At 41.0% G+C, this 13,585-nt stretch overlaps 1 protein-coding gene across 2 annotated transcripts in view; it reads left to right on the top strand.

Moving 5' to 3' along the window:
• Positions 1 to 13,585, top strand: part of LOC139691056 (midnolin-like) — a 93,741-nt gene that overhangs the window by 26,576 nt on the left and 53,580 nt on the right. For both annotated transcript variants that reach the window (XM_071588786.1, XM_071588785.1), the window contains exon 3: positions 5,355 to 5,411. In XM_071588786.1, coding sequence (XP_071444887.1) covers positions 5,355 to 5,411 — 57 coding nt within the window. The remainder of the gene's footprint in view (positions 1 to 5,354; positions 5,412 to 13,585) is intronic.

The raw sequence follows: 13,585 nt of genomic DNA, 5'->3' as shown, positions 1-13,585 counted from the left end.
AGCGTGGCTTTCAGGGAACTATGTAGAATCAGAATTATGATCCCCGCTGTTTCGTGTGCTCTTCCCTTGCAAAATGGAACGGACATCAGTAATGCAGTCTGTCTACAATTAAATCCGTGGAGAATCCTTGACGATGGTGATGCCACCTAATCATAAGGGGAGGGTGCTTGGGCCGCTTCCCTCTTATGAACTCAGTGTTTGAACTTCAACGCAAGCGGCGTTAGTACGTGAAAATATCTCATGCAATAGGGTCACATGGCTTCCGGATTTTCTGGGGCACGTCATTTTCTTAAGATTCGTCCCCGGGAAATTTTGATTGCTGTACAAAAAATTCTTCCGTCAGATGGGTCAAACTTCCGGACCTGTTGGCACATTTCGTTAAAAGAGTAGCCCAATGCCAACGCCGGGCATCTCTCAACCTTCCCCTTTTACCTGTACATCCTACCTCTACCGAAATCACTCACCAATCCCAAAAGGCGCAAATGACCTCAGCTGTCGGTCGCCAATTAACTACTGCTACGCAAGTAATGAAGAACGCGCATGCGCATGAAGTGTCCTCTTTCGCAGAATAAAATTCCTACGCTTGCCCTGGGTTTCCATACTTTTTCCCTGCATTAACCTAATTAGATTTGTTACCATCTCCTTGGCAAGACACTGTTAGCTCAAGGATCATGTTAGCATGAGGTTTATCTATTGTTGAGTCTGGGGTTCACTCTCTAGATTTCTCCCTCTCTCCTCCGGGCCGTTCGAAGTCCTAGGCGAGGTTGGCATCGAGCCTTCTCTCGACCCCCCTCTCCCTCTCTCTCTGGCGGTGAAGCATGGTCCGTGATAGTAAAAATCCATGATGTCACCCTCGGCTGGCGTCAGCAAGGGAACGGATTTGTGCTCGCAATCTCACCGCGATACCATGAGCCCCGGGTTGGAGTACGTAGGGAGGGGGGGGGGGGCGATCTCTAATTGAACCGAACGGAGTTTCTCGTGAAATATTCCGTGGGAGGATGCCGTATTGTCCCGTCCCCGAAGCTCACTCCGCTGGAAGTTTTTCACCATCGTGCCCGTATCGGTTCGCCTCCGTTGCCTCCCGGTTCTCCCGCCCGTTAGCCCAGGCTCTTTTCCCGTTTGTTTTTGGGGTCCCGTTTGCCTATGCGAGCGAGGTCCTGCTCGCTCCTCGTTCCGTCTCTTCTCGTTGCCTTACCTCCCGGCCCCGGTGCTCTTCACCTCCGCCCCTTGCTTCCCTCTCCTTTCCTCGGCCCGGGCGCGTCCTCCTCCCTCCCCTTCCCACCTTCACCCTCCCACCCTTGCCCTCGTCCGCTGCACCCAGAGCCCCCCCGCGTCCTGGTGTCTCGCCATGCCGACGCTTCTGAGCGTGTGCGAGGCCCGTGGAGCTCTAGTGGGAGGCGCACCCATTTTCTGCATCTGGCACGGACCCCGCAGTGCGACTCAGTATTGACCCCAAGTGTAAATGGCCTCGACGTGGCGCCCCTGCTTCGTGAATTGCCGCCAGTTGTGCAAATTCCATAGAAATTGTTGTAATCAGCATTTTTCGGGTAAACTTGCGTCTGAAGTTCCGCCTCGCGCTCCATTAGCAGTAGTATTTTGTCTACCTAATGTCGCAAAAAGTTTCAAAGTGAAATTTGATGTTTTGAAGTAACTCTTTCATTTAATAGTTAACAGCTAATCATTTTCCCGTTAGTATAGCAGTTTGCGTTTATATACATACGTTAAGTCTAAAAACACTGAGCTAATATAGTCCCGATAATTTTTCACAGAATATTCCTAATCACATTAGAGGATGTAAGGATTCGCTCTATGATACATATTCGTCATGTGTTGACGGTAATCCCAAGAATTTTTATTAAACGACTTATCTCCAATGAGACGAAACTCGTCAAGGAGGTCGTTGCGAATTTTTTTAGGATATCGTAGTCCGTGTGTTTATTTATTTCATGTGTCTGCGAAAAGAAAGCGAGGGGTTCCGAGAGATTGGAAAAGTCGATGAAAAATCCATTGTAAATTAATTCACAATTCGATCAGGTTGGACCGGGGCCTTGCTAGCACGATACGACGTATCCACAGATGAGGCTCAGTTTGTGCCGCAAATTTACATACCCATGTAATAACCCAGTTTAGAAGGGAAATTGTATTCCGGTATGGTGTGATGTTGCTAGCTTTATTTCGGGAACCCCCTGGAATTTCGCTAAAACCTTCCAATGCCAAATCATTGGTGATTGTTTCACAGAAAGTCAGCCAAATTGCGACCGGGATTTTAGTAATTCAATCCTCGCCTAAATAATGGCCTGGATATGAAACGGAATGTCTTTCAGGCACTCGGAGTTACATGGGTTAGGATGTGGAGTTCAGTGATCGTAAAAGGGTTCTACCATATGTTCCGAACCCGTCGTTTCCATGTGACCGGGGCTAAAGAGACCCAGTAGTAGTTAGATGACACCCTTCTCTGATTACTTTGTTTCATGTCCAAACCTTCAACGGTAGATACCGTGTTATTTCAATGCAGCCCTTGAGTCATAGGGATCCTCTTAAGACATGAAATTCGAAAATTTGTGGAAGTTTAATGTTGCTGTAGAGAAAATAGGTTACCAGCGTCTTCCAAAGAGCAGAATATTTTCTAAAATGGTAGGGAGCTATCGAAAAATAATAATGGCAATTGCAATTAGGGCTTCTGATGAAAATCGGAGGTTTTCTTAAGCTATTGTTTTTTTGGTGTCGAAATATGCGAAAGTAGATGGGTTATTTGGTTTGGTGGTGCCAAAGTGTATTTCTTTTATTTTTTATTGCTGGTTACGCCTGCCTCTTCAAGTGAAATTTTAAGAATTACTTAGATGCTGGCTGCCTAGTTTCTTAAGTAAGCCTGTGACGTATCTATTCGTCACAATTTTTGGTAAATAAAGCCATGAGAGGTTTTAAGTATACTTTATTTTACCACACTATTTAAACTTCATTTATACAGCTACACCGTCTCCAACGGTTCCGGAACTTGTCTCGGATCCAAATTGCGTTTCAGAGCTAACACGAAATAGCGCCTCACGTTTACTATTTTCATCACTTTGATGTACATGTAGTCTGAGGTTATCAACTTTATTTTAGGCAGACCCGAATATTTTTTTCGATTAGAGTTTTCAAAAGTTCGGAGTTTAAGGGTAGCCCTCAAGAATTTGGGTTGTTTAAAGTTATTCATTCGAGATTCAGAAATACGCACTATTTTAATTTCGTTATGGCAAAGCTCATTTCCCGTCGCTTATTTGAAGGTTTTACTGTAGTCCCCAATCGTAGCACCAGTCTTATATTAGTCTGAACCGTGGCAGCGTAACCTTCCATAATGTGGATTCAATTATCTCATTTTAAAATGTTACTAGCAGACTTAAATCAAGTTGGAGGCAAATTCTGATGCAAGTCCTCATAAGAAAAGTCATCAAAATAATGTAAAACTCGCGAAATGACAAATGAGAATTGAAGAAACAGGTTTAATGTCTTTTACTGGGTATGAGCTGCCAGTATGACCAGTGATTGGCTTGCTCTTCGAGAAGCGGACCACAGTTTTTACTGAAGTCTTGATTTTTTTTGTTGGCGCTTAGTAAAAATTAGTTCAAATGTTGGCCGAATGTACTCTACCTATAATAATTTCGACAAGATATTTTCCTTTAAAAGTTCACCATCTGGGTTTTTCTTTTGTATTAATGTTACCGGAGTGATTTTGTTCTTTAAACATACGTAAGGCATTTGTGGACGTTTATGTGGTAGAATATGCTTAATGTAATAATACTACTTGGATAAAGGTCCAAAGCTATTTTAACGAGTTCTACGTAGAGGCCAGCCCAGAGAAAGTCTCATCAGGAATGCGGCCACATTTTGTAATTTTACTAGTGTTCTATTGCTAAGAAATCACATGAAGTGGCATCAGGGGCCTCATTTGCAATGGTGTATAGTGTATATTAAAATAATTAGTTTTTCCGGTGATTAACATTCGGCCATTTCTATCGGTTTTGGCCCTGGCGGGTGCATTACTAGTCTGGGGACTAGCTACGTCCCTAACTGGCATGCTTCCAGGTTTTGTTCGCGGCGGGCCTTTTTGAAATATTAACCATTATAACAGACAGTAAAGTGAAATGTATTCTTGTAGTAATGAGTGGTTGGGTACGTTTCATTTTCTAATGAGCCTAAAGTTCCACTTCCTTTCACTCTTCCGGCCTTTTCCTTATGAAGATGATGGAAATGGAATCAACGCATAAACTTCAAAAATAATATTTTCTATCAAATATACGAGTATCCCTCTTCTTTCGTATTGTGTTCATTTCCGTGTTCCTTAGCTGCCAAAATCAGCGTGTAAACCTAATGTAATTGTATAACCTTATTATCACTGAGGTATAGTAAGCACTGGTTAATTTTATATTCGTCCAAGTTAAAAGTGATCAAGTTTAATATGCTCTTCTCCGACCATGTTGTTGAGAATATTTGTATGATACCTAATTTAGGAGTAATATGTTTTCAGCCGTTGCAGAAGCTTTTGAGATCATTTATCCCAGTCTCTCTATAATATGAATAATATAAGACTCTGAACACCTAAACGGATGGAACGATCTGGTTTTGCCTTACACCTTAGAGACCGTAAAATGTGCACCGAAATGCATACCTACATCTTTGCTTTTTCGTTGGGCATGAGGAAAAATGTAACCAGAGCTAACTCAAATTAATGGAGAATATATAAACCGCTGTGAAATGTAATCCTTTTTTGCTTCTTAGAAATAAATGCATTGGCTTTTAATGGGTTCATTTCGGTCATCCCTCCAACCGAGAAAGAACGTAATCCATGCGAGTAAAAAATCACGCGACTAATAAGTTTTTACTGCTCTCAATCAGATGCGCTCGTGGATGTTTATTTATTTGTGCCGTTGTTTTGAATTGCGTAGTCATTGGCTTATTTATCCTGGGGATGGAAGTTCATGTAAGCGGAATTGAAATCCCGATTTGTGTGTGATGCAGCGAATCTTTCATCAGCATGTATTTTATTTTTGGGATCGACTTAACCCTGTTCTTCTTGTGTGCCTATTCGTCCAGATGACGTTACCTTTCCCCCATTCCCGCCCGAGTGGTTTATCGTATGCCAACTTGTGCTCCTTATTTTTAGAAGATGGCCTAATTGGTGGAAATGGGTTATTTGTTTGTAGCTGAAGATTTTTCTGTTTTCGGTCACATCGCAACGGAATGGTCGATTGTCTCAGTTATATAATTTGCGCGGTAGCGCACCAGCGACACTCTTTTATCTTTTTCTCGTATTTGTATATGTTTTGTGAATTTTTCATTTTGCTCTTGTCTAATTTATTTTTGTTTCTTTGCAGGCTCAAAGGCCAGAGCAGAGTGTAATGCAAGCTTTGGAAAGTCTGAATGACTCTCAGGTGAGCACTATTCAGATACAGAATTGAACTCTTCCTTAGCTCAATAACACAAGCAACTTCGATAATATTAGAGGTAGTACAGGACTGACTGACGATAAATAGTGTTTTATAGAGTAAATATTTTATTTAGTTACATTTATTATGTTCTGCAAGGAATGAAATCTAAATGCTACATTCTGCCGAATAGGGGACTAAAATGTGGGTTAACTTACGTATGTGTCGATTGCCCATTTTGAGCCTCTCTGTTGATTAGTTAACTTAGGTTTTTGTTCCAGATTTCAGATTTGGTATTAATTAAATTACATCAATGTAGCCATGAAATAGATTAGTTTAATTCAGCTGTGGCCAATTCTATTTTGTTATCATTGACCTTCCCTCCCTGTGGCTACAGCCTGTATTTTCATTCATCCTGATGCCATTCTTTTATTTATAATCCCCCTCGAAAGGAATTGGAAATTTTTATTCTATTTTACATTCTTTCTCCCTTGATGTCGTTAAGAGATGTGAGGTGTAAGTTATAAATTATTTTTGGGCTGAGTGTGTCAGGTTAACGTTTGAGTAACAAGATGTAAATGTGTGGTTTGGTTTCATGTACGTAATTAAGCCGTGGATACAGAATAATGGTAACGTGAACTGTGGTCGGTTAGTGGTGAGAGGTTCTATAGAAGATTAAAAATTCAGAATGTGGGGATAATCACACTCGAGCATTGCAGCCCCGCTCATTCTGATGTTCGAGCTCTGCAGGGGTTCATCGTGGTCCGAAAGTTTTTGTCTTACTGCTTATGTGAACGCTAGCTTTTTGACGAATGAAAACGCTTCGCCGAGACAGCAGTGCATCCAGCGGGGTATGGAAACTTTAGCGGGCTCGGCTAAGTTTAGTTCCTATTGATGAGATGAGCACGACGCCTCGCGTGCACTAATGATCTTTTGCAGTCGTGAAAGATCATTAGCGCTATGAAAACCAACAGGACCACCTTCTCCCTGCCAGTTCTGACCCGTTTGGAAGCCTGGATGATTGTGGAAGAACTTGACCTCAAAACGCCCAGAGGCGCATAGATAACTGGAAGTTCACCGTTCGTAACATATGTGCATGATCCAGTGCTCTATCATCACCACTTTTTACTTAAGAGTAAGGGAAGTTTCCCTACAATCTCATTTCAAATCCCCCTGGTCGATTTCGATACAGAGCATATGCTAATGCCAGGTCTTATTATGTAATGATCATGGTTCTTCGTCCATTAATTTGAGTCGTTTTTTACCTGTATAAATTGGTCATAATTGGGAAAATTTAGTCCATGAAGAACATTGCTCAATTAGTTTTCACTCGCGGTGAGTGTTAATTTTAACATGCCAAACTAGGTGTCTACACTTGCATATAAAAGTAGATTTTCGTTTTTGTGGCAAGGTAAAATTCCGTAGTAAATAACAGGTTGTGGTATCCATATTTATGCTCAACTGATGATTTAGAGGTCGGTTAATATTCGCCGTGCCCCAGATATTCAATTGAATTATCGAATTCGTGTCGTGAGTTTAAGCTGTCGTATAACGAATATCTAGTCTTGTTTTAATGTTTTTGGCAGCAAATTGGTGGAATAGGTAAAGGTTCTTCTGCAGACTCTCCTTTCTAATTTTCTCTTTCCATTGGTTATACAAGTTGTTATTACCGTTCTTCTGAAAGCGTTAATGATTACATTTGGCTGCTTTACAATTTCCGCGTGTAGAAGTTTATTGCTTCCTGGCACGAGTTTCATTTCCATTTGTAAAATATGCACATGTAATGGTGTTAACTAAAAAAAAAAAGATTCTCTCAAATTTGTAATGGCGTGCCGGTGCTTAAACCGGTTCACTAAGACGAATCGAGATCATTCCGTAAGGTGGTACTCACGTGTACACAATTGGCTTGTCGAAATGATTAAAGTCGAATAGTTTCCGTAGTTACTCTTCATACGCAGAAGAATAACTTTATTTACCGAAGTATTGATACTTATTTTAGGCAATTGTTTATGGTTTTACTTCAGCGATAGTTAATGTTTCATGTATGAATGATAGATGTATTTATGCCCGCTCAGTCCCGGAACATTTGCCTCGTCTTGAAATCATTTTCCATATTTCTGCACGTGTTAACATCACTTACGGTCACGTTTCGTATTTACCGGAGCTCACTGATGAAATCCGTAACCTACTTTTATGTTATTGAGGAACTGAGCGTTTCGTCAACGCTCGGAGAGTTCCGCTTCCTTTTGTGGTGCTCTAAAAGCAAGCTTCTTTCTGTAGCTTCCTAAAAAGTTTGTAACATCCAATAAGTCGTCAACGTCGTGTTCAAATTGAAGTCTTCTGAAACCGACGTTATAAATTAAGGTCTAGGCATGTACTACGGGATGTAAAAATATTATCAAATAACTTATTTTTTTGTGCTCTTTGTTGAGGAATCTGTATGCTTAGGGTAGTAATGGTTTATTCCCATGTATGAATATAACAAGTACATATGTCGGTCGTTTTGATTGATTTTGGACAAAAGCTCGTCATTCATGGTTTTACGGTTATCCAAGAATTAAATAACAACTATTAACCTTCAGTGGCGTTGGCAGAAAGTGTTGATTGATTAAAGTAGTAAAATGCCCAAATTAATGCAGATGTAGCCACCAAATTTAACCACTCTTCCGGCACCTTGAATCCCGGACAGTTTTTTGTTCGTAGGAACAATAAGCCGGACCAACCGTTGGCCTACATAATGCGTTACCGGAGTCGAGAAGAGAAGATTCCCGTTAGGAGTGCGATCCGTGCCGCAGACTCCTGTTCTCTCGTCCGCTGCTCCCCCACCACCTCCATTGGCCCTGTGCTCTGTGGCATAAGTGGACCACGTACAATCCTAATACCCCACCGGTCCTTCCCGATTAACAACATACCGACACTCGCAGGCTGACGTCTAGCTCGTCTCATTAGTAACTCAAGTGAGTCGGTTACTATTTGAGCGGCTTGTACGACATTTGGAATTGGGGTGAATTGGTTCGTGAATAGTGCGGCAGTAGCATGAGAAAATGGAGGTTGAGACTCGTACATAATAAAATCAGTCACAATCTTAATGCGAGATATTTCTCGCAAAGACCCACTCGGAGACTTAGAATGTTTCAAGGTTATTTTAATTTTAATTATGTACCCTGCAAGCCACCGCTAGAGTGTGTGGCAGGGGCTGAATATACACCAGACTAATTTTGACCCGAATATGACACTACCGCGGTCGAGCAATATTATTATGATCCCTATCGTTCGTGGAAAAAATGACATCTTAAATCCATCTGTTCTACACTTTATCTCTCTAATTTTACTGACATGATCTCTCACACTGAAGTACGATGGGGATAATAGTACATTTTCAACATCATTGCTAAAGAGACGTACTTCCAATTTATGCAAGGGCTTCAATCCAATTTAACCTTCGCTCCGTGAGTGATTCCCAGCCTAGCTCCTTAATTATTTTCGATACGCTACTAAGTATATTATTACAAATTTTTACAAATCTAGCTCCTCTATGCCGTACGCGATCCAATTCGACAATCAATCCAACTTCATGAGGGTCACATGTGCTTGCTGCGTCCTCAGGATCATAGATATCACGGTAAACCTCTGCATCGTTGGCAAATAAACGTATCTTACTGAGGACTACGGAGTCAATGTCGTTAACGTGAAGTAGGAATAGAAAAGATCCTATAACACTTCCCTGGGGAACACCTCAAAAAACTTCTGCTGCCTCTGATCTAACTCAATCTATCACTACTAATTGTACCCATCATTGAAAAGTCTTTAATCCAGCCCCGGAGATTTTTATGTATGCCACATGCTTCTAGCTTTGCGAGTAGTTTACTCTGGGATACTTTGTCGAATACTTTCTTAAAATCTAGAAAAATAGTTTCCACTGGAAAATTGCTCTCTCCCGAAGCAAGACTATCATGAACAAAAAGCGCAAGTTCTCTCCCAGGATCTACCTTTTCGGAAACCGCGCCGATTTTTGATTAATAACTCCTGATTATCGAGGTGTCTCACGATCGAACTAGCAACTACACGTTACATAACTAGCCACGAAATGGATTTTTAGGTCTGTATTTGCTCGTTTCCTCCATGCCTCTGTTTTTAAATATTGTTGTTACGTTAGCCATTTAGCTATCTCTGGGAACCTTGTTATCTACCAGCGACCTCTTGAATATTATTTCTAGAAACGGCGCAATTTCCGAGGCTAGAGCCTTGAGTACGCGAGCGGGTATTTCATCTGGCGCGGGAAATTTATCAAGGCAAATATTTTCAGCAAACATTCTATTCCACTATACGACATTTCAATTTGGTCATCGGTTGGCCGGCATGACTTGATAAGCTGTCGTAGGCATTCGGTGAGATATTGGTGAAGACACTTTGAAAAAAGGAATTTGGTGAGTTTGCGTTTTCCAAACTGCTGGTTACTTCTTTGCCTTTGTCATCTGTGAGTCTATTTGCCGTTGACATATTTCCCTGAACTTCTCTTACGTATTAACTAAGTACTTTCGGATTCTCATTCTTTTTGTCGCTAGAGATACCATTCTTAATATTTTTCATTTTGGCATGATGTAGCCTTCGATGTCGCTTTCTAACATCCGCGTTGTACCATCTAGGTTCCGTGTTATTTTTTCTAAATTTACTGGGAATGAACTTGTTGATTGCTGAGCGCGTGATCTCATGGAAGTGATTCCACTTGCGAGGTTTTGGAGGTTTGGATGATTGTCTTTCTTCAACTTGCTGGCTAATCTGGTATTTGTAAATGCTTTAGTAGCAACTTCACACTAGCAAAATGAGCAGCTCTTAAAGCTGCCCAACATTTTTTCATACTTGAATAGCTTAGCAGTTTCTCTTATTGCGCATGTAAAGGAAGCGGTGCGTGTTTTCTGGAACAGAGTGGGAATTCTCTTCCAGGCAGACTATCAGCAAGGCTACTCAAAAGTAACCACGACGCACCATATCATGATTTGCTGCTAAGGGTTTTAAGGCTTAAATGTGAGGTTTAAGATTATTTCTTTATTTTTATTTAATGATTTTTGCTGGCGGGATATAGGTGAATAAAGACATCTCTCGTTCGGAACTGGTGTCCATATCGAGGGAGTTCATATTTTTATTCTATCCTTTGCTTACGTGTTTTTAAAGGGCATTTTGAAGGAGAGTGCTCTGTCTGGTGCAAGAAATGCCGAATAATCGGAACTTAGGTTTTAATCTAATCACCCAGCACAGGATATTGCCGGAGCCAGTCTTCCTTCCATCCTACTCAGTGGTGGTTTGATGATTAGCCTGGCCAAGGGAAAAAAGTGATTGTCATGGAACACACAATGCCTCTGTCGTGTTCACTGGGTTTTATCTGAACTCAGTTTAGTGTGCTCTGCTAGATTATATTCGTGTGATTTCCTTAGCTGCTGGCTTAGATATTGCACTCGGATACTTTGTGATTAGGGATCTGTTATTCGGTAAGCTCCAGCGGTTATATTACTTTTATCCTACTTCATCATGGGCGTTCACGTCCCTTGATATATGTATGGAATGAAATGTTTCGGCGTGCGACCGTTTATCTAATTTAAACATAATTCCATTTTTCTGAATTGTTAGGGATAATTATTTGTCGTGATTCTGTTCCAAAGTTGGTGTGAGACAAGACAATCGAGAACGAATGAGAGAATTCAGCGCCAATTCATAATTTTAGCCCTTAAATTAGATGACTAAATCACCAATAATGGATCCATGTTAATGCAATTTTTTCTCTCTACCTCAGTATTTTTTTCGCTTTTTCAGAAATAATTGTTCAATGTGGGACTGGTGTTCTTGAAATCACTCTCGTTTAGTTCTCGTCGGTGAAATTGTTCCAATCATTGAACCCTCAAGTATTTGCTGTTAGATATAAGGGAGATGGCGGTTTGTAACTATTACTTATAAATGCAGTTCACCGTGGCAATTCCAAATTAAAAGTGGCCACGTTTCACTCCATTTAAGATCCTGGAGTGCCAAATTAATAGAAGAAGGTGGCTGCGCCCTTAGTGAATAATGGATGTAAACGTAGGGCCATTATCTTACGGCTCTGGGTTAAAATTCATTATTCTACCTTGAATCCTATCTCCACGTGGGCGTTTAGCGATATACCCTTTCGTGGACTACCTTTTGACACTAGATGTCGGTGCTAACATTTTGTAGTGACTATCTGGTTCTATTATTTGTATTTAGTTTTTCTGATGACAGATATGGAAGACTTCACTCTTAAAATTCGCCATATCCCTGAATCATATCATAGGCATTGGGAACAGAAGACCATTGCCAGAACCCTTCGGTCACCTCAATCTCATCATCATCAATGGTCTTGAATACTAGGATTGGTTTGATGAAGTTCTTCCCTTGGTTACATCGGCCAGTCTTTTTATGTCTTCATATTTCTCTCATTTTTTTCTTGTATCTCACCTGAGGGCTTCCTCTGTAGTTTTTCCCCATTTCCAATATCAAGCCATTGTCTCCGGATGTGCCCAGTAGATGTTCATTTTCCTCTTCATTTGAGATTTCTTCCAAATGTTTGGTAACTGAAGACAAAATATCGAGACTGTGAAATGAAAGTTGTGCAACTTACGATATATTATGTCTTTAGTCGTGAAAAGTTACGTGTAAGACGTGTAAGATCCTCAGTCGTTTTATATTGCTATGCTCTTCATAGCCTTAGTCTTTGCCCATGTTGGTTAACATACAATATGGTGCGTTTTAGCTTGTTGGATAAAAGGATTGCATGCAATTGTTTTTGTCGTTTTCAATTTTGTTTTATTTCGTCGTTTTTGATCATTGCGAATACATTTCTTTATGCATGGTGGAACTTTAAAGTAGCGGCTTGGGATAGGTGCATTTATCAAACAAGGTCGTAGTATGCTATAAATCAGTTGACGTAGAGAAGTTTTGTTGCGGCGTATGTTTATCCAGTAAGATTATGGAACTTGTAGAAAATGCTTTAACTTCGGAAGTAATCTAGAAAACTCCTAGTCTTTTAATTATGTATGTATATATGTAAGGCCTGAATTCATTCCGAGCTGTGCTCTAATATTACCTACCAAACTTTTGGTGATGGCTACTGCGGTGAACTCTTCGCGTTAAGGCTTAAATAACGGGCTTGTCGCATAAGTAGCCTCGTGCACTTCTTTCGATGGTCGCCTATGCAAGGGAATTGGTGAGTACTGCCTAGAAGCAATAAAGTGTGTGATAGGGTACGGACTATGTTATGAGTGATCGCAGATAAATGAAATTATATGGCCTACTTTAAGAACTGTAATTTGTGTCGATTCCAGTCCGTAGGGTCTTATGCTCGTAAGGTGTCATTTAGTTAGTATTATTATCGCGTCTCTCTCTTGGAATTGGGATTCTTCTTCCTAGAATTTCAAGTGCTCACGTCCAAAAATAGGATACCTGCTGAAAAAAGTAACCAGATTCGAAGGTCTCCATATCTTTAGACGTGATTTTTTTTATGAATGGGAATGCGTTGTATTGGTCATTGGAGCATAATTAATCTATAAATATCTTATTCCAATAAAAAGTTTCCTCTAGGGTATGAGTAGTAGTGTTGCTTGTGTCTGGTCTTATTTAAAGTTGGCATAATTCATTGGGTAGTGGAAATTAATTGTCAGTTACTTTTCATCCGTCTCAGGTTATTCAGGCTAGGCTAACGAGTCCAATTTTCATAATTAGTTCATGTCCCTTGGTTAACGCACTCTAGTGTGCCTCCCATGACCGGTTATCCAAAAATATTCCGCGGGACGAAATGAGCAGTGGGAATTTCTCACTGCTTAGGCCGCCTGTTTCGCCACCCGTCCGTTTGTTGTATTTGTTTAGGTAGCTGTGCATTGCGTCAGCCTGATCTCGCAGTGTGTCGTAATTGGCGTCTGAGGTGTCGGCGGGCAGCCTCATCTTGCACTCCTTCGGGACCAAAGAAGATATTCCTTGGGCAAGTAGGCCACGGTAAGCGTCACTTCGCCCTCTCCCCTCTTCGGCCGAACGCATGGATACCCCGCGATATCGCGCGCCTGTTTCCCAACATTAGTCATATTAGCGTATTTTACCCGCCTTATGAGTGGTCTACCTTTTTCAGTGTTGTCGTACGAGGAGGCTGACATGCTTGGTCTCGGAGGTAGACTATCGGT

This window comes from Hetaerina americana, unplaced genomic scaffold, assembly GCF_022747635.1.
Source record: "Hetaerina americana unplaced genomic scaffold, ioHetAmer1.1.p SCAF_3, whole genome shotgun sequence".
NCBI classification, from domain to species: domain Eukaryota; kingdom Metazoa; phylum Arthropoda; class Insecta; order Odonata; family Calopterygidae; genus Hetaerina; species Hetaerina americana.
Note: the sequence above shows the minus strand (reverse complement) of the source record. Positions and strands in the feature narration are given on the sequence as shown.